The sequence below is a fragment of the Frankliniella occidentalis genome, unplaced genomic scaffold, assembly GCF_000697945.3.
Source record: "Frankliniella occidentalis isolate FOCC.00 unplaced genomic scaffold, Focc_3.1 Scaffold643, whole genome shotgun sequence".
In the NCBI taxonomy this organism is placed as follows: Eukaryota; Metazoa; Arthropoda; class Insecta; order Thysanoptera; family Thripidae; genus Frankliniella; species Frankliniella occidentalis.
Window position 1 is genome coordinate 20,353 of NW_026267758.1, and position 19,968 is coordinate 40,320.

Genomic DNA, 19,968 nt, shown 5'->3' on the forward strand with positions numbered 1-19,968 from the left:
GATAACATTGTTTAAAGTAAAGCACTGTTAAAATGGTTTGATTGCAACGTGATTCCTGCAGGAACACGTCACATGTGTAATCTAAGTTTACAATTGCAAGTTCTGTAGTATAACATCACTGTTGAAATGAAAGCTAAATTATTAAAAGGCATGACTGTTCAGAGTACCTGCTGTAAACATCATAAATGCTCTTGTGACTTGCTAAAGCTAGACAAAATTGCATGTCTCCAAATGTAGTTGTGCAAAATTATAAAATCACGTTTGGTTTCAGTAAACTGAGTAAACTCAATTCAGAATCCTATTACAACTTTGAAAAATAATTCTACTTAGAAAAAAAAATGTTCAAATAAATTGAGGCAATATCATCATCAGCCAAGACATATATGGCTCATAAACATTGTAATATTCCTAATAAAACTAATAAAAAGTTGAAAAATAATTTGTATAAACAGAAAACAACAAATGCGCTTAACTTTTCAAAGCTTCCAGCTCTCAGATATTGTCAAAAAATACCTGCTTAAGCAGCACTTAATCACAGGCTATCAATAACTAGCCATTTTTCAGTGACCTCCTCAACTTGTTTGGTCACTATTGGATTACGAAGACGCACTTTCACCTCCAACTTGCCACCAACAGCCTTCCGCCCATCCATAAGCTAAAATAATACACAAGAAAAATATTCTTTTTAAAGAGTGTCTTAGAGGGGAGTTATATTACAAGAAAATTAGAGAAACTAGATAACTTACATCAAATGAGTCATGAATGATGCATTTGCTCTCCAGAGACTGAAGTTTTACGTTGACGGTCCCTAAGAGGGTATCACTTCGGAAAAATCCACTAAAACAAAAATAGAAAAATTGTTGGTTAGACTACAGTGGAAAATGTCTTCAAAACAACAAGTTGCAGTAGCTGATCTCGCACTTGCATGTTAGCATGACAGAAATTGTATTGATCCTCGAAGGAGGTAAATGGACCAATAGTGCAAAATTTTTTAAAAAGCAGGTGAATTCAGAAGTTGCCCACAGATCATGCAAGACTAAGACTTATGCATTACCTAGGCTCTGAATTTGGTGCCCCACAACAGAGAGATATCAGGAATGCCCTGCAACCACAACAGCAAGAACTTCAAGCAAATAGAAAATAAAGAGAAACCTACTCTGAACCAACTATTAGAAATGGATGTGGTTGAAGAAGATTACTTAATCAGATGAAGTGATCTTCTTAAAAAACACATACTCAAGGGCCATAAACATGAAAGGTTGAGGGCACAACTAACGTTGAGTCAAGCAAACAGTGGAAAATATGCACACCCAAGCATCAGCAATCATCAGAGTGAGGAGATTTTGTGCTTCACAATTAAGAGTAACACACATCACACACATCACATATCATGCATAACATGCCCAAATGACGTAGAGAACACTTCAAAACATTTAAGTACTGGTAAAAGAAAATGTACCCAGGCACCATGAGCATGAATTTAGTTTACTCTTCAGCTAAGTCCTAATTCTATTCTGAAAAATTCTAAAACAATTCTAAAAACTTATCAGAAACAATTTTATAATATTTTCGCTAGTACATAAGGGTAATTGTATACAGATTTAAAATAATAACAAACTAGTAAGCCCACAAAAAAATATTAATTTAAGAAATGAAGGACTCAGATTTCTAATAAAACTACATAATATTAAGCTTATCAAGTGTAGTGTATTACTCTACAATTTGTTACATGGTTGGCTGAGGCTGACCTACCAATGCAGTTATTCATTTGAAATACAATTGTACACTATAATACATGCGTATATGTCATGAAGAGGAAACAATTTTTTATTTTTTTTTAAATGCCAAATAAAAGCTTTAATGGCTGGGTACTCACCCTCTAGACCACACTTCACATTTGATTGCATGCCTCTTGAATATCCTCTGACAAGCTCGAGAGTTGCGCTGAATTTGTAAGTTAAATTTCCCATCATACACCGGGTTGTTGGTATCTTTTATTAGATTTGTTCTATCTTTTTGTGGTTCTTCCTGTAAAAAATAGTACAAAGAGAGTTTTAACTACCAATAGGAAAGATGAAAAGATGAATGGGACTGTATTACTTACTGCACTAGGCCATGGAAGTTCAAAACGAACATAGGTATCAACATCTTTTGGGTTAGAAACATTGTAATTTATTCCCTGCACAATAGTGAGTTCTAAGTCATTATCCATCAAATCAGTGCAGCACCTGAAAAGTAAAGTAGATAAGTATTAGATTAGATTTTAATTTATGCACTAGGTTCGAATTACGTGTACTTACTGCACAATACTAAAACTTCGATTCTCGTAGTGAAATCTTGGAACAGAATCTTTTCTCTTAAAGGCATGTTTTATTGCAACCATGTCTTTCTTTGAGTGAACTGCCATGTTCTCAAAACGATTAGCACTAGCAATATCTCCAATAGCTTTGAAATGATCTCGAGTTGTTATGCATGTCTGTAAAGGTATTTTAAATCATGAAGTTAATTAATTATCTGAAGAATTGTGAAATGATCAAGTAACAGTTCCACCCAGAAATTTTACGTAAGCCCACACCTGCACTTGTTTCTGAAGGTCCTGCACCAATTTTTCATAAATTTCATCATCTGTGCCAGCAACACAATCTTCAGCTGCAATAACATCAAAATCTGATTCTAACTCCACCTTTGCATTTGGAGGCACAGGGAGCTGAAAAATGATATGGTCAATTATAATTTAGTTATTTTTTGTTAGAATTTTGTACTTTTGATAGAGATAACATGATAATTTATGGACATACAGTCTTTAGATCAACTGGTAGACCACTTTGTGTAGCTTCCAAGAGTTTGTCAAAACCTTTAGCAAGTCGTAAGTACTCTTTTGCTTGATTGATTTCACCTCTAGATTTTGCTTGGAGAGCAGCAACTCTAAAATCCTTCTGTCTTGCTAGGAGGAGAGCTAGCTGCTTCTCTTGCCGTGAAGCTGGTGATTTGCGAACTGAATGGGAAAATTAAGTGATAATCAAAAAAGCTTTTGAAATTCAATTCAAGCAGAGAAATAGTCAGAAATTATGTGGCTTACCATTTGGCTTAGGAGTAGACCCCGAGGCAACAGGACTGGGTGGTGACTGTCCTTCTGATTCAGGTGGTGGAGTGCTAGGCCTTGCTGGAGCAGGTCGTGCTACAGTTACATCTATGGAAGCTGGTGGTGCAGGGGTAGGAGTCGACACCGGGGCTAGCACAGAGGGCGGTACAGGGGGGGCATCACCAGGAATAGGGATAGGGGCAAAACCTGGAGCAAAATTCGTGACCTGAATGTTTGACATGTTACTTATTTTCATAAAAAGAGTAAAAATTAAAGAGCATACCTGGTGGGTTTGGTAATTCATCTGCTGCAAATGGTTTGCCAGCTTTGTGCCTCTTTATAGCGTCCTGGTATTGTTTCACTATTCTTCCATTCTGACGTTCTTTCCTAGAATTGCCATCAGCCTTGGCAGCAGCTTCTTGCTTTTGATAAAGCTCTAATCTTTGGGTGAGGGCTTCCAATATTGTTTTAGGTACTGATGGTGCTGTGAATATACAATAAAGTCAAATTTTATATCCAAGAGTGGCGTTGGTTCCTACTTAGCACCACTTCTAACGGGCAGTCTAGGAAGGTGCTGAGGACTTGAACACTAGAGAGTCCACTTTTCTTATCATTATTTAGCATATTAGGTTCAACTGTATCTTGTACATACCTTCAACTGCGTGGGGTGGTTGAGGAGGTGCTGGAAGAGATGAAGTCTGATGATCATCTTGTTCTCGAGCTGGTTCAGGTACTGCGGAGGCAGTAGCTTGTACCTGAATTTGCCCAGGTGAGGGTGGCATTTCACTGAGGTCTGCTGGCTCTCCTGCCTTCACACCTTCAATTACTACATCAAATTGCTTAAAAACAAAAAGGGATAGGCTGAGCAAAGTTGCAGAGAAACATGTTAATAATGACGAAATAGTCTGCACAGTGCTGTACCTTGACAATCTGAGCATATCTTAAAGCATCTTGCTTGTTTCCTGCCCGTTTTGAGGCAACAGCAGCTTGACGATATTCCGACCGTCTCTCTTCTAATTTCAAAACTATTTGAGGATCAACAAATGGTTTTGTGTTCTCCTCAGTCACTGGCGCAACCTGCTCAGGAGGTGACGGTTCAACAGGAATTGTGTTGTCATCAAGTGTTTTGGGAGTGTTGTCCGTTTCCATTGCTTCTGTGCCCTGAGATTCCTCAGTGACTGTCAATTCCTGAGGAGGGGGTGGTGCAGGTCGCACTGGTGCAGCTGCTGCAGAGAAGAGGAGAAAAGTGATGAATATTGATTTGTTGCAGTGGATTGTCAAATTCTGAAATAGGTAACTCTTGTGTCAACAGGTGCCTCAAATTACTCCATCCCACCTGCTGTTGCTTCTGGAGTTCCAGAAGTTGCTGCAGAAGTAGCATTATCACCAGAGCGCACTGAAACAGGAGGAGGAATATCTTCCTCCTTTATAGGTCTACCATTCTGAGCAGATTTTATTTGGTCTACAAGTGTCTTAGCACCCCGTCCAAACCTGTAACAATAATTTTAAAAAAGTTTGTTATTTATCCTTTTTGATCAAAAGAAGAGAAAAGCGGTGGATGAGAACCTTCTGGCCCTCGAAGTTTCTCCAGATTTTTTTGCATTTGCCTCTGCTGTTTGATACATCTTAAGTCTCTCTTCAAGCAAAGGCAATAATGCATTGGATCCTGCTTTGGGAGTTTCTGGAGTTGGGGAGACAGCAGGTGACTGGGGTTCTTCATCCTCATTGTTTTCTGTAGTCAAGTCATTAAGCTCCCCCTAAAATTAAGTAAGTAAAAACATTTTAGAATGTACACATAATCTAAGAATGAGAAAGAAATTGTTCAACAAAATGTCTCCTTACCAAGAGATCTGGGTCGTTTTCATCTACAGAATCTTCATCTTCATCATCTTCATCTTTTACACTTTCTTGTATCATTCTATCCAAATCAGCCTGAGGGATTAGCTTTGGACGGGCTGTAGAGATGGAAATAAGCAAACAAATGTAAGTTGATACTAGTAACAAATTAATAAATTGATAATGATAATAAAGTGGTGTTGTGTCACCTTTCTTTGGTTTTGATGACGAATCTGATGTCAGTGCAAGCAGCTCCGCTTCCAGATCATCATCATCTTCATCATTATCAACTTGGCCCATACCCGTTGAACCATCGAAGTTCATATCCATAAAGCCAAACTAAAAGAAAAAGATGCATATTACAGTCCTACTCAAATGAGAAGACCATGGACTAATCTTCAAAATCCTTTGTGCATCTTAGACAACATGGTAGTAGGGAAACATACAAGAAAAGCAAGGTGACAGTTAACTGTCATAATTGCAGCATTTTCCAAAATGATGGATAGTAGTTGACTATTTATTGCAATTCACAGGGCGTTGCATGAAAATTGTGCCAACAAAGAATGATCATTGTCATGTCATGACATAACAATTGCCATGAATCATCCTGCATCATCCATGTACGTTCTGACGAAAATATATGCACCTCAAATGGCCGTCAAAAATATTAAGTAGAACCTACTTGAGATAGATTTTCCCGTGGAGTTCGCCTCTTCTTAGGCTTCTCATCCTTCCGCCCAAACATTATGGAACTGTGCCTTTGTTTCGGTTGAGGTATCAAAAATACTCTTTTCTGGCGAGAGACATCAAAACATTACTTTATCACACTATCACTGCGACAAAACAAACCATCCTAACCTACCTTTATAATTTCCGAAGCGTAGGTTAGAAAATACGTATATGACAATTTCAACCAACCCGCTCAATGTAATATTCTCATTATTTAGTGCTGTTTGGGTAGAAGAAGAAATAACACAGAATCATAGAATCAGCTGTCTGTCACTTGGCATCTTTAAAGTTTTAGCGCACATTACAGTGCAAATAGACTGATACGAATTTCTTGTTATCAAGCACGTTTTTTTATCTCCACACTCTGCCTCTTTTATAGCTCTTTACGGTAAAATAACGGTGTTTCATAGGGTGATATAACGGCTACGTCAATGTAAATAAACAAGCTGCAGGTTACAAAGGTTACATAGAGATACAGGTAAACTCCATGACAACTACCTTTTTTAAAAGCAATTTCAAAACTGTATATTTTGAATCTACCCTGTTGTGATATGGAAATAGTGTTGAAACAAATTATACTACTTTTTTCATGTTGCTATTATGTTGTCCAATGAGAAAGTGCAGGTGTTAATTTGCTTGTAACACACTGCATTATGTATGTTCTGTCATTCAAAGAAATCCTTGCGTAAGAATTTATTTGTGAATTTTCAACAAATTTTCAGAGTTTGAAAATGGATGTTCCTCATGATGGTACTGGGCTATCTGCCGAACTGCCTGAGGAGTATGTGGAGGATATCACAGGATCAGTTCTGCTACTGCAAGTCATTGGTGCATCTTCAGCATGCGCCATGATATTTGGTGGAGTTGTACCATTTATTCCCCAGTATTATGAAATTAAACGAACCAATAATTCTGATGGATTTTCATTGTATGTGTGTTTAGCACTGTTAGTCGCAAACATATTAAGAATTTTATTTTGGTAAGTTGGAACTAGAGCAGTGAAATAAAATTATTAGTACTCTGATCTAGTTTCTTTAATATTTGTTGTTTTACATTCATTTATAGGTTTGGAAAACGATTTGAAACTCCTCTTCTCATTCAGAGTATGATTATGATAGTAACCATGATGGTGATGATAAGATTGTGTGTTGAAGTGCGCAGAAATCATGTAATTCTGAAGGTTCGTGACCGTGTCTTGTCAGGTAAGGAACAGTTTTCAACTGATAGCAGTTCAATAGTACTGCACTGAATAAGGTATGGAACAGTCAACAGCAGGAGCTAATTTTCTCCTTTTGTCCCTACTGCTTTATTAGCAAACGAGGATATTATGGAAAGAAAAAGTGAGTATGCGTGTAGTGTTTTCCATGTTTGTCCGAAAAAATTCTTCAGCTAGATTACATATCTTTTGAACTGTATGGTTGTGTAATGTCAACATAAATATTTTGCCATAATAATCTCTAAGGACAATTCAGTATCATCTTTGCGTTATAAATTTTACTGTAACACAGAAGTTGCCTTTCTTTGGATTTGGCATCAATTACTTCAATCTATGTCCAAGCAATCCAGAGGTCAGCTGTGTCAGCTATTGTGATATATTGTAGACTATATTTTACTTTTTAAAATGTCAGATCACAATCTTTTAAAAATGTGTTACAAGTGACATTTTAAGTACTATATTTGACTTGTATCAATCAAGTGGTTACATAAACGCATACTCACGGTAGTCTAAAATCTAAATTATTAATCATCATTGTATCCAACAAACATTTTCATTTCTTTTTGTATCTTCTCCAGATATGGACCTGCGCTTCTTTTGGAAATGGACAGATTTCCAGTCTTATGTGGATTGTACAATGCTCATGGCCATAGTTGGCTCCATTGTTACATACATGCTTCTGGATGTCCCCATTTTTGTAGAAATTCTTGGATTTAGTGCACTTTTAACAGAGGCCCTCCTAGGGGTTCCTCAGCTCCAAAGAAATTACATATCAAAATCTACTGAGGGTATGAGGTGAGATTGTTTTGATTTTTCCATTTAAAAGAAAATTAACATATCTTGAGCACATTTCTGAAAGCAATTATTTTGTTTCAGTGTTACCATGGTTCTTATGTGGACAGCTGGTGATGTTTTCAAGACTCTGTACTTTTTGGTTCGTGATGCACCATTCCAGTTTTGGCTTTGTGGGATTCTGCAGGTATCTGTAGACATGGCAATATTATCTCAGGTCCATCTGTATCGACATAATGTCCCTGCTCACCACAGTAGCCGCTCTGATTAGGATCCTTGCATTTGCGTCTACTACATCAACTCACTTTAAGGTAAATCAATAGTTTGTAAGCTTCTCGTTCATTAGCGTTTTTTTTCCCCACACAACCTCTAACTTTTTAGGACCCTTGATGTAATGGAATGTGACCAAGATATCTATCCATCAGCAGATAATTTATTCAATCAATAGGTTATACCTAACTATGTACCTTACACCGCAAATTTACTGATCTCAAAACTATTTTTTAGCTGGGATAAGGATTGTTTGATAAAAAGAACTATTTTTTTTAGCTCAGACATGGAAGATTTGATAATAAGGTGCAAAATTATTTTCTGCATGACTCTTGTAATGTATTGCTTTATGGGATATAGCTTGAGACTTGACCTCAGTTTTAGTCATGTTTCAGTCAAAGCGTTAGGTCGAAACAAAATGCCTCATAAAAGTTCTTTGAAAGAGAGACCCTTTTTTTGTAAGCTAAGAAAAGATGAAAGATGTATGTGAAAGGTTTTCTGTTAGTTCACTGAAACATCAACAATGCTTCCTTTTTGATAGCTGTATCAAATATGCCCAAAATGTACAACACACTCTGCCTTGGGGATTGCCTCTAAACATGTAGGCTTCATGAATGTTATTTGGTTTACATGAAACCAGTAAAACTACACAAAGTTGGAAGTACAGCCAGTACCTTAATGTGTTAAAGGCCCATTGAATGTACTTACGTACTGGTTTCACTGACAAAATTCATGGCTGTGCACTTCTAGAATAAGTTTAAAAGAACTACAGTATTTATTTTCGTAGATAAACTTGTTAAATATCATTGACATTTGATCAATTTTTATTTTTGCCTAGCATCTTATTACGTAATGCTGGGCAAGTTAGCTTTCTACTTGTAGGAAAAAGATATTTCAGCAATCAAAGTGATAGTGCCATCACAATAAAATGCATATTCAGGAGCTTCCTGAAATCTACCCAATTGAGCAAATTCTTTTGGAGGTTGCAATTAAGCTCATGTCTCTTTAGACATTTCATCTTCCAGATTTATGCTTACTATCCCTCAATTTTTAAATTATTGCGAGAGAGTGGGAGGAATTTAAGAGCTATCACTGTAAGACTGACAGTCGTGGTGTGTGAGCTTCCCAATTTTCTTTTTCAATATTCTATGGTAACATATTGTATAAAACTAACTGGAGTACTGTAGTATTGTAATGGTAACACACCAATGCCTAAATGCATTTAGGACATGTTTTTAAAAATGAATAGTTAGATTACTATTTTCCCATTTACCTTTATGTACAAAATGTCTATTTGTAGCTAGTCAAAGGCACAATCAAGCGGTGATTACTGCATTCTGTTATTTATCCCAATGTTAACCAATAAGATGCAAACAACACTAATATTTTGCACTAGTCAATTTTATTGTGTACAGGAAATAAATGGATAGCTTAAGTTTGAGGTACTTTTTAATTTTATTGTTGACTAATATAGTCAATGATTGGGTAAGCAGCTTAAAACATTTGTAATCACACATTTTTTCTCATGCACACAGGTAAATTTTCTATCATATATACATATTTAGCAAACTGTTAGTATACAGTAGAGAAAACAAAAATATAAATAAAAAGGTTCTAGATCATTAAAAAATTACAAGACTGACATGATATACAGATAATTTCTATAAAATGAGACAAACTAACAATTAGGATAAGCAAGACTTGTCTCTTACAATTGATGCTAGTAATTCATGATCTTTCAGAGCAGAAACTCCTCAATCCACTGCATGCACACCTTCAGGATAGGCAAGACTTATCTCTTACAATTGATGCAAGTAAGTCACGATCTCTCAGAGCAGAAACTGCTTCCTCCTCAATCCACTGCATGCACACCTGACAACAAGAACATGCAAAATTGTATATTATTTTAATGTGATAAGCAGTTAAAAAATCTGGCATACTTGTAAGCTTTTACCCACCTTAGTCTGACGGCTCCGTTTACCCCTGCCAGGAAGAAGCAAAATGCCTCTGGCTTCCACCAAACCTAACATACTGAGGAAAGCACTTGAGTCTAATGGATCGAAATGTCTCTTTGTACACACTCTTCGATAAACGTCATGTAGCTGTAAGCATGAGAAAACAATTTCAGGGTAATTTAATTAGACTCGTACAACTCAACAATTTCAACAGACAACAAAATATACTGGAAACCATACACACCTTGCCTACAGTTATATCTTTACTCTTTCCTTCCCGAAGGATAAGGAGCAATGAACACACAGCAAGTTTCTGGTGCAATGGGAGCTCCTCCCCTCCATCTGCAATGCGCCCTAAACTTTGGGAAGTGCCGTAAACATCATTTACAACATTCATTATACTTGAAACGCCTATACAAGGCTCATTCACCAGAGGTGTTGTAATTAAATTAGTAGAAACATTTTCATCCTCATTAAAAAGAGACTTTTTGGCAGATTTTTGTTTAAGAGGTGAGCAATTTTCTTTGTGTGGTGAATTAAAATGACGTGGAGATTTGAAGGGGGACTTGTAAGGTGATTTCAAAGGAGACCTCATGGTACTCCTGAGAGGAGATTTGAGAGGAGACCTCCCAGAAGCGTTGATGGAGGATTTCATGGGAGATCTCACAGGAGATTTGAAGGAGTTGGAAGTTGCCTTCAAGGGTGACTTTATCCTTTCAAAGTTTTCTAGCCTTCCTCTTTCCTGAGGAGGTGCAACCTTGCGAGGTGATTTGCGAAGGGCCTCTGAAAAACATAGTAAGAAAATTAGGTGTCAAGGCATCGAAAGGTGTGAAATTTGAAAGAAATAATGTTGTGTACCTGAAGATAACTGCATATCTACTTCTGAGGGTGTTATCAACTCTGTAGCATTCATTTTCGCGTCAAACAGTTGTTGAGACTTATTCTCCACAGCTCTCCTAGCTGAGTCAAGAGCACGTCGTGCATCACCATTAACAGCTGAGAGTTTGTTAGCTAAAAGCTGAAGTGCAGCTTGGTTGAAAACATTAGAAGCATCAGCCTGTAGAGTCATAAATGAATAGTAAAGTACTTTTTCGATTACAGAGGAGAAATAATAACAATTCAAATTTACAAACCTCTTCTAATCTTTTGGTAAGAATGTCTTTGAGTTGCTCTCTGGTGTAAGGAGCAAAGTGAAGCAATTGAGGTGCTAACTGCAGTTTGGCTTTGAGCCGAGGTAGCAGACGATCTGTTAAATCTAGAGCATTGGCAATGCCTATCAGTATAATACCATGTGGATAATTAGTGGGCCACTCAAAAATTGTGTACAGAACTGATCGGCTTCGTGTATCCAACTGATCCATCTCATCTAGTACCATCAATCTGAAAATTGAAAAGTCCAAAGGATATTTAAAGTTAGGAGGTAAGTGAAACTGTAAACATGGCATCTTTCAGTGAAGGAATAAAACTCACATCATTTTATGATTTGATGAGAGGTGCTTTTCTATACCCTCCAGATAAGCTTTTCCTGATCTTGTTTTTACTTGAATATTCAGCTGATCTGCAATTCTTGACCAAATAGCTTTTGGTGACTCAATAGAAGTGCAGTTAATATTAACAACTTTAAATTGCCGTTTTAATTCAGGCTGCTCTAAAACTTTTGTCAAACAGGCTGTTTTGCCTGTCCCAGGAGGGCCAGAAATATAAAGAGATCCAGATGTTTTGTCTTGGAGATGGTTTTGAATGAAGCCATTAAGTTTTCCAAGTTCTTCTTCCCTTCCTGGTAAGTTGGTATTAGCATGGGTGTGCAAAGCAGTGCGAGCTTTTCCAAGAAGACCCTCTAGATCGGGGAACAAAGACTTGGGAGGCAATGCCCCTTGGCGTTTTCCTTCAACAGCTGGAGAGGTAAGCGTCAAGTTCTTTATTAGAGTTGATGGTGTGGCAGCAATGTTAGAAGAGGGGGAGCTGTTTTGGCCATTATTGGACTCAGTGCACTTTATCTTGGGCGGAGAGCATGGATCTGTGATGATGAGATGGTATACAATTAGTTTCAATCAACTTAAATTCTTGACAGCTAAACAAGAAACTAGTCTTAGAAAAATTATTGGTGAGAAAGATTTACCTTTGGCAGTTTTAGTCCTTCTTTTGGATGGAGTTGCTTCTGGTGATGTATCGAACAAGTCATCTATATTGTTTTCATCCAAAACAATAGCAGTGTCATCTTCACTTTTAGTTTTGCATATGTCCTCATGATTTGAGTCTGAAAATAGAATAAAATTATAAAACAGATAAGGATTAATATAAAGGACTGTATTTAACAGAAAAACACCATTCATACCAGTATTTTTCCTATTCCGAAGATTCTTAGAAGGTGTCACTTTACTATTGATCTTGACTTCTGAAAGTGAGAATGTTGAAAGGATTTTGAGATAAACACCAAAAGAAGGTCATGGGGATTCCAAATCAGACGTTAGCCGTTACCTGAATTATTTATAATGTTCCTTGTTTTGGTGGGAGTTTTCAATACATGAATGTGATTTGATACATCTTTCACATCATCCGCTTGGTCTTTACCAGCGGCTTTCACTGAGCGGGTTATACGAGAATCTGATACTGGTTTCCTTTCAGTGAAGTAAGACTTCAGATTCGTTTGACCTGGTGGCATTTTCTAGAAAAACAACCAATGTGGAGTTAATAGAGCTGTAACTGCAGCAACATACTCTACAACATGTACATAACCAAAAAATAATTCAAGCAAATTATGAATCAAATTTTGAGAAAAGGGACTTTAACACAGCAGACTGGGTATAGCATATAGCCTGACTTTACAGTAAATAAGCTTAAGCAACGTAATTCAGTGTTTCGTTTACAATGGGTGGTAGCTGAGCGTAAATTTAAAGGGCCAAGCAACAACAAAAAAATAAAAAAAAAGGACTTCTGCGGATCACATATAAAAGTGCATCATCTCACCGTTGAATAAAAGAAACAACTGCTAACTTTTCAAGAGACTAAACACAAAGTGATGGTGACAATGCTGACAAGATTGCAAAAGAAGGAGAAAGAGCCGACGGTTTAAAATATTTGTTGACACATCACTACTATCGTCCAGTCGGCAGAATTCGGCCTTTAGTCGGCTGGAAATTAAAGCCGAAAGCGCGCCAAAAAGCTACAAGTGACTTGTGGCCTAGAAGTAACTGACCACACGGCCAGAACCCACATTTGATTTATAATGTACCCCAAATGTTCTGTGTCTGAGGAAGAAGAAGTGACAGTTTTATTATATTTTTAAAGCACAATGATTCCTTATAATTATTAGTCAGTAATGAGAAAATTAGGATGGAAGAGTGTCAAGCATGGGGTCAAAGGTGGGAGTAGGAGGAGGGGGGGGGGGGGGGGGTTCCCCACCCCCACTTTCTTCTGCTGTTTTGTTTTGACGCAAAACTGCCGACAGCTGTAGTTGTTTGCTGGCACTTTGGTTTTGTACATTTTCGCATACACTTTGCTGCTCATGGTTGTGTCTAATTGAAGAAATAGTGTAGGGTTTGAAGTACTTTTACCATGACCGCGCACTGGGAAAGAATCCAAGCTTTAGATGTAATTGAAAAGGATGTCATAATTTGCATCCAAAGTGCAGGTAGTTCTGTGTTTAGTTGTTTATGAAGTAATTATTGAGAACTTGGCAGATTTGAATAGTCTCCCTTGAGAAAAAACAAAAACACCTTTATCCACTCATCAAAGCATTTACTTAAGTTGTAGAATACTTCACTAGAATCCAAAATCGTTTTGTAGGTTAGAAATCATATATTATTTTACTCTTGCACTTTAGATGTCTTATCTTTTTAGTTTTAATCTTGTAATTTTGGCGATGTTTAAATCTGACTTGTTCAAAGTGGCGCTTACTTACAGCTCTTAAACCATTCAGCTATCCTCTCAGAACCATAACACGGAAGCTAGTTTTATTTCATACACCACTTTAAACTGTTTTAGGCGCAGCACTGCAAGAGCTTAGTAAAGATAAATCCAATGTGAAGCAAGCAGAAACACAAACCAACCAATTTCTCAAAACTTTAAGTACAGTGGAGTCAAGACTTTATGAGCAGATTAATTATTTGACTCAGGTCTCTACAGGTAAAGTGGAAACTTCATGAGTGTGTTTTGAATTTCATGATGTCTATTGTGATATTAATCATCCCTGTTCACTTGCTTGTAGGTCAGCCACATGAAGGATCTGGTTATGCGTCACAGAAAGTACTTCAGATGGCATGGCATCGGCTTGAGCATGTAAGGAGTCGTGTCAATGAATTAGATAATTTAAAAAATACTCAGATTGCTGAAAGTGCTGTACGAGCTCCCAATTTAGCTCTCGGAATGGGAATGGGTCCCAATATGAATGTGATGCAGCCTCAGGTCCATCCCCAATTAATGCCTCCCAACAACAGTGAAACTCAAAACACTGGTTAGTCTAAGTAAAAAGGAAAGCCTGTATCTGTATATTTATTACTGTTTGACTTTTTCTTAGATTATACTTTTTATGGTTCGATTGTGGAAACACCATGCAACTTCTACATTTCCCTCATCCCAATCAATAAATTATCCACCTAAACTGTATTCATTAATTTATTTTAAAGTATGCAACTCCTAACACGGCAAGAACCAGGATGAGTTCCTCGGGTCCTTATTCCATATTATTTTGTCGCAATGGATTTTAATAATTTTCTTTGCTGTATATATGAAATATGGAAAATAAATATGAAGGAACAAATAGCCTTACACACATGGAATCAGCACAACAATCAGATGGAGATGGTTTTCAGTTCTATGAAGGGATATTAAGAGTGCGGGAAGCCTTCTGCAGAGCATTGAATTTATTCTTAATTGTTCTTTATTGATCCGGTTTTGTCGCCGGCCGGCAAGGCAGGCAAGGCCAGCCCCGATTTCTAAGCTCTAGACATCGATGGGATCGCAACTGTGCGAGCATGTGCCATGTTCTTCAGACGAATGAGAGGACGGTTTGTCGTGAACTCCGTTCCAGTGATTTGGCCATTTAGCAAATTTTGCTAGTACTTGCGGTATCTCGCTCTACTTGCCCCCCTCCACATCCTCTGAGTCCGCCCCTGTCGGTGGAAATCAAGGGGGCTCTGAGAATTAGGAGAAGAGCACGTGCTTCCCGAAAAACAGCACCAAAGATTATCGCGTCGGGTATGCAAGATAGTAAAGTATATTCTTATTCGGGGTGTGAAAGCCCAAGGTCACTCAATACGTCTAGAGTCAAGAACATATCAAATTTCTCAATTTGCGGCATCGCTCCCTGCCCCTAGCCGCTTCCGCTGCTTGAACTTCCTGCCCCAGCACGCCCAAGCCAACAATGACCTTCCGCCAAAGTAGTTCCTTAATTTGCTCATGATTCGGAATAAAACAAGTAAAAACGATTTTTGTTTCATTACGTACCGCATATTTTAGTAATTTGGTAAAATTTTCAATCCATTGTGGGACACAGGCCCCGTACTTTTTGACTCTACCATCAGCCTGGCCGTGAAGCTGGCGGAGGAATACTTTTGATGACGCAAATGCCGTAAAATTTCATCCTTTCCGTCGAACTGACCGTGAGTGGAACATGTCGAGTACATATGATAGAAGGTAAGATTTATTTTAACGTGGTATTGTGGACCAATTATCACAATCGAGTGCTTCATCGCTTTCGCGAAGCTTCTTTCTTCTTCAGTGAATATTTTCGAGGCATTCAATGAATAGGTATATTGATGTTTCTAAGTTATTTGCCAACCTGGAAAAGCACGGTCACTGCCAACATGGCGTAAGCCTACCCTCACCCTCACACTTCGAACTTGTGGGGTTTTTGCTCAATTCAGAATACAGAATTATGGTCATGAACTCTTAAAGCCCGAATTTTCCATAATTTTGCCGGTTCATCCGGTAATTTGAGTCCTGCGGATTGTTGATGAAGTCGGAGTCGCCGCTTGCTCAGCAACCATAAGATTTGTCATTGCAAAATGTGCCCAACCACGGGGTATTTTGCACTCAGCCGTTTAAATTTTCCACATAATCTTCTCATCTATCTAAACTTCCACCTCTTGCACCATCCCACCTTTACGTTTGTTTTGAACTATTCTGAACCGGTGAAGCCGGTCTCGTTCGGCGCCCAACGTGAGTGGTGTCCCAAATGAAGGTTATGTCAAAGTGGTTGAATTTTCGGGTGCTATTTGGGCTCATATTATTGATTAGGCGTCTCTGGGCTTATTATTTCGTTGTGTTTTCTTAGTTCCCTGCTTAACTTCCTACATTTGTTATGATTACAGAGAAGAGTGGCCTGCCGACCAAGATGGCAAGAGGAATGGGCCGAATGGGCCGAGCGGGCCTCCCAGTGGTGGTGAAGAAGTTAGCCAATACAATGGACCTCCAGGCATGGACCCCGATGGTATCATCGAGTCCAACTGGGATGAGGTACGTTATTTCTACACTTGCCATTTTACATTGTTTATGTTTCAATCAGAGTAGAGATTAGGGGTCTATCTGGTCATAATTTGCCATCAAATCAGTATGTGAAGCCATGTTATGCAATATTTATCATTATTTACCATTTGTCATCTCTTAAATGGTGTTTTTGTGCACTAGGTTGTTGACAGTTTCGATGCTATGGACCTGAAGGAGCCTCTGCTCCGTGGTATCTATGCCTATGGTTTTGAAAAGCCTTCTGCTATTCAGCAGCGTGCAATTATGCCATGTGTGAAGAAACATGATGTGATTGCTCAGGCTCAATCAGGTAATGTGTGGTGTGATCAGGCCCATATTTATTGGTTTGGAGGAGTCCAGAGTGTAATCATAATTCTTGCTTGTAGGTACTGGTAAGACCGCAACATTCTCCATCTCCATCCTGCAGCAAATTGACACAGCCAACCGTGAGTGCCAGGCTTTGATCTTGGCCCCTACCCGTGAATTGGCTCAGCAAATCCAGAAAGTTGTCATTGCTCTTGGTGACTTCATGAATGCCCAATGCCACGCATGCATTGGAGGAACCAATGTTCGTGAGGATATGCGTAAACTGGAAATGGGTGTTCACGTGGTGGTGGGTACTCCTGGCCGCGTCTATGACATGATCAACCGCAGAGCACTGAGTAGGTCCATTCACTTCAACACTGTTATTTACTTGTGTATGCTGATGAATGACCACTAGATATAACTATGTTTACTTAACTTCAGGAACATCCAGTATCAAAATCTTCGTTCTGGATGAGGCTGATGAAATGTTGTCCCGTGGTTTCAAGGATCAGATCCACGATGTGTTTAGGACTCTGAACACTGAGGTTCAGGTCATCCTCTTGTCTGCCACAATGCCTTCTGATGTGTTGGAAGTCAGCACATGCTTCATGAGGAAACCTATCCGTATTCTTGTGAAGAAGGAGGAACTTACCCTTGAAGGTACGTCTTTTTAGCCCTATTTTAACTGTTCTGGTACAGTTCCTTTCCATCAATTATGGATGAAGTTGTGTTATAGGTGGCATACTAATGTTTTTATTCTATATCAGGTATCAAGCAGTTCTTTGTCAATGTTGAGAAGGAAGATTGGAAGATGGATACCCTTTGTGATCTGTATGACACCCTCAGCATTACTCAGGCTGTCATCTTCTGCAACACCCGTCGCAAGGTCGACTGGCTGACTGAGAGTATGCACAAAAGGGACTTCACAGTTTCTGCCATGGTAAGTCCAGTGCAGTGACATTTCTATGTTTATTCACTGGTTGAACATGTATTTCTTAACTCTATTTTGCTCTTTACAGCATGGTGACATGGAACAGCGTGAACGTGATGTCATTATGCGTCAGTTCCGTACCGGCTCCAGCCGTGTGCTCATCACCACTGACCTCTTGGCTCGTGGTATTGATGTACAGCAGGTGTCTCTAGTTATTAACTATGATCTGCCGTCTAACCGGGAGAACTACATCCACAGGTATGTATTTAGCTTCCACATTAATGGAATGGTTTTGATTTTCCTTTACTAAATTACTGATTCTTGTCCTCTTGCAGGATTGGTCGTGGTGGCCGATTCGGTCGTAAGGGTGTTGCTATTAATTTTGTGACTGAGGATGATAGACGTACCCTCAAGGACATTGAGCAGTTCTACAACACCAGCATTGTTGAAATGCCGATGAATGTCGCCGACCTGATCTAAGTGGTTAGTGCCTATCTGTGTTACCTGAGTTCTGAGCGCGTGTGCGACCGCTGTTTCGAATGCGTGCCTCACAGGGCCCCTGGACGATTAGCGATTTATGTGACGTGCGATTTCTCCGAGTTATGTCGGTTTGTTCACTGGCGCTCTCCTCGTGGTACGCAGTGATAGTGCTTTACTTGCATTGGTCAAGTGGCGCAGTGTGGAGTGCTCCTAACATTGTGGGTTTGCTTGTGCATTGACACAGCAGCTCTTACTTCTCCCTCAGTATAACAGCATAGTCCTCAGGACTTGCCTTTGGTATTGGTCGTGTTGCGTGTACGCGTCTTCACAGTAATTGTTAGTCTAATTGTATATTTTATGGTATTATAAAGTAGTGTGAAAATCATTTCCATTCTTTGGAGCATTTTGCTTGTATTTCTCTTTGGCTACAGAGCAGATTACAAGTTTAGGTGTCCCAAAGCATTTTGTTAAAATGCAGTTCAAACCAGTAATTTTAAGTATTTTTTCTAAACTGGGTGTGTTCTTTGTAAGTTGTGTGTATTATCCCTTGACAAATTTCTATCATGTGTCTCTTATCGCTTTCTGTCAGTGTGACCTTGATTTACCAAAGCAGCCCTACACTGAATTTTATCAGATTAATTTTTGTGTTGCAAGGAGGAGCCTTTTATCATGCTTACCTTCTCAGATGTTTTGTTGTATAAGCCCTTCTGTTGTAGGAATTTGGAAGGGTTATATTAATCTCAAAAGATGCAGAAGACGAAACTGTGAAAACAAGTGTTGGTGTGTTTTGTATGCTATTGTGTAGATTAATAAAAATTTGTATCCGTCACCCTGTTTTATATTAGCTCCACATTGTCCTGCACTGTATCGATGCTGATCCTCATGATGGATTTTCTGTATTTCCAGGCATGTTTCATCAGTCCACCTGTGGGGGAAGAGTTTTTTGGAAATAAAGATCAAAATTTCAACGATGAAGTTCACCAAATCAGTGGTTTTATTTTGTGGCTATAAATCCTGAGCATACCTGCTAGCCCCTTGTCACTAATTTTAAACATAATTTATGCCCTCTGATCTGTGTTTTCCCCCTTTTTGAAACTTTAAATTTTATTTGTTTATTTTTTATGAACTTGTATTTTTTTGAGATTTATGGTTTTATATTTGAAACATTTCTGAATTGAACTGTATGGCTAGTTTTCCATTTTATTACTAATAAATTGGCAATTAAGACATGGAGTGATAAGTGTTTTATCTGTGACTCTGGCTGTGGTTTGTACTTACTCCTGTGTCTGAGATTTCTTTTGGAAATGGACTTAGTTTTATTAAGATATTAGTACTTTCCTATTGATGTGTTTCTTGTAGGCATTAGACAAGAGGAGATTCTATTCAGCATTCAAAATACAAGTTCCATTCCGATTTTTTAAAAGGGGCCAAGAATCAACTACTTTGATGAATAGATCATGTTCACATCTCCCCATTAAATTCTCATGCTATTTAAAATCTGTAAATGATTTTTTATTAATAAACTGCACATGTCATACTATGTAATGTAGTTTTTTCATCTATTGAAAGTATCGGGCACGCCCCTTAAATGTTAAGGCAAACCAATGCAAACTAGAAATACCCTTTCCAAAGCACCACAAAGGTTTACTGAGATTGTGAGGTTGAGGAACTCACCTGAAACTGGCACTTCTAAACATCTCTTCATGTGAGAACAACGGCACAAGCAAAATCTAGTCCTTAGAAAACCTTAGTAAGTCAGAAAAGAAATTTGAAATGGCTCAAGTCCTTTTATTAAGCACCGAAGCCTACCAAACACTTACTATTCTTTTCTAGAAGAATGCTTAAGAAACTCATATCTCACTTCAAAATTTACCGCGAAGCTATCCGCCACCCAAGTGATGCGTCT

At 38.4% G+C, this 19,968-nt stretch overlaps 5 protein-coding genes across 14 annotated transcripts; 3 read left to right on the top strand and 2 right to left on the bottom strand.

Annotated features, from left to right (window-relative positions):
* On the bottom strand, window positions 1-5,775 carry LOC113204723 (coiled-coil and C2 domain-containing protein 1-like). 3 transcript variants are annotated; one of them, XM_052275490.1, is made up of 17 exons: window positions 5,601-5,775; window positions 5,128-5,257; window positions 4,925-5,037; window positions 4,649-4,839; window positions 4,419-4,573; window positions 4,004-4,305; window positions 3,735-3,921; window positions 3,366-3,566; window positions 3,080-3,289; window positions 2,799-2,995; window positions 2,576-2,707; window positions 2,301-2,476; window positions 2,105-2,228; window positions 1,877-2,028; window positions 1,055-1,102; window positions 747-837; window positions 1-655 (listed from the first exon to the last, which is right to left on the bottom strand). In XM_052275490.1, the coding sequence occupies exons 1-17, from the start codon at window positions 5,661-5,663 to the stop codon at window positions 533-535; spliced, it is 2,595 nt and encodes an 864-aa protein (XP_052131450.1). In that variant the 5' UTR covers window positions 5,664-5,775; the 3' UTR covers window positions 1-532. The 3 variants fall into 3 exon arrangements, with proteins under 3 accessions (XP_052131450.1, XP_026275779.1, XP_026275780.1); XM_026419994.2 differs by having other exon boundaries at window positions 4,004-4,308; XM_026419995.2 differs by lacking the exon at window positions 1,055-1,102 and having other exon boundaries at window positions 4,004-4,308.
* A 38-nt stretch (window positions 5,776-5,813) lies between these two features.
* LOC113204725 (solute carrier family 66 member 2) lies at window positions 5,814-14,002 on the top strand. 6 transcript variants are annotated; one of them, XM_052275495.1, is made up of 8 exons: window positions 5,814-6,125; window positions 6,370-6,626; window positions 6,713-6,849; window positions 6,961-6,987; window positions 7,442-7,658; window positions 7,740-7,797; window positions 7,873-7,966; window positions 13,865-14,002. In XM_052275495.1, exons 2-7 carry the CDS (start codon window positions 6,379-6,381, stop codon window positions 7,924-7,926), a joined length of 741 nt encoding a protein of 246 aa, XP_052131455.1. In that variant the 5' UTR covers window positions 5,814-6,125; window positions 6,370-6,378; the 3' UTR covers window positions 7,927-7,966; window positions 13,865-14,002. The 6 variants fall into 6 exon arrangements, with proteins under 6 accessions (XP_052131455.1, XP_052131454.1, XP_026275785.1 ...); XM_052275494.1 differs by lacking the exon at window positions 13,865-14,002 and adding an exon at window positions 8,037-9,360 and having other exon boundaries at window positions 5,815-6,125; XM_026420000.2 differs by lacking the exon at window positions 13,865-14,002 and having other exon boundaries at window positions 5,821-6,125; window positions 7,873-9,360.
* On the bottom strand, window positions 9,362-13,043 carry LOC113204724 (cell division control protein 6 homolog). Of its 2 annotated transcripts, none has more exons than XM_052275491.1 (10): window positions 12,848-13,043; window positions 12,359-12,545; window positions 12,216-12,275; window positions 12,000-12,137; window positions 11,351-11,897; window positions 11,014-11,260; window positions 10,739-10,937; window positions 10,125-10,663; window positions 9,884-10,027; window positions 9,362-9,699 (listed from the first exon to the last, which is right to left on the bottom strand). In XM_052275491.1, exons 2-10 carry the CDS (start codon window positions 12,540-12,542, stop codon window positions 9,664-9,666), a joined length of 2,094 nt encoding a protein of 697 aa, XP_052131451.1. In that variant the 5' UTR covers window positions 12,543-12,545; window positions 12,848-13,043; the 3' UTR covers window positions 9,362-9,663. The 2 variants fall into 2 exon arrangements, with proteins under 2 accessions (XP_052131451.1, XP_026275781.1); XM_026419996.2 differs by having other exon boundaries at window positions 9,362-9,797; window positions 12,848-13,042.
* LOC113204732 (mediator of RNA polymerase II transcription subunit 11) lies at window positions 13,282-14,485 on the top strand. The gene is made up of 3 exons (XM_026420012.2): window positions 13,282-13,511; window positions 13,865-14,005; window positions 14,088-14,485. Exons 1-3 carry the CDS (start codon window positions 13,436-13,438, stop codon window positions 14,336-14,338), a joined length of 468 nt encoding a protein of 155 aa, XP_026275797.1. The 5' UTR covers window positions 13,282-13,435; the 3' UTR covers window positions 14,339-14,485.
* Window positions 14,486-15,356: 871 nt separating this feature from the next.
* Window positions 15,357-19,295, top strand: LOC113204731 (eukaryotic initiation factor 4A-I). 2 transcript variants are annotated; one of them, XM_026420010.2, is made up of 9 exons: window positions 15,357-15,514; window positions 16,192-16,336; window positions 16,508-16,655; window positions 16,732-17,007; window positions 17,093-17,311; window positions 17,419-17,591; window positions 17,671-17,840; window positions 17,918-18,065; window positions 18,969-19,295. In XM_026420010.2, exons 1-8 carry the CDS (start codon window positions 15,492-15,494, stop codon window positions 18,060-18,062), a joined length of 1,299 nt encoding a protein of 432 aa, XP_026275795.1. In that variant the 5' UTR covers window positions 15,357-15,491; the 3' UTR covers window positions 18,063-18,065; window positions 18,969-19,295. The 2 variants fall into 2 exon arrangements, with proteins under 2 accessions (XP_026275795.1, XP_026275796.1); XM_026420011.2 differs by having other exon boundaries at window positions 15,480-15,628.
* The last annotated feature ends 673 nt before the right edge of the window (window positions 19,296-19,968 follow it).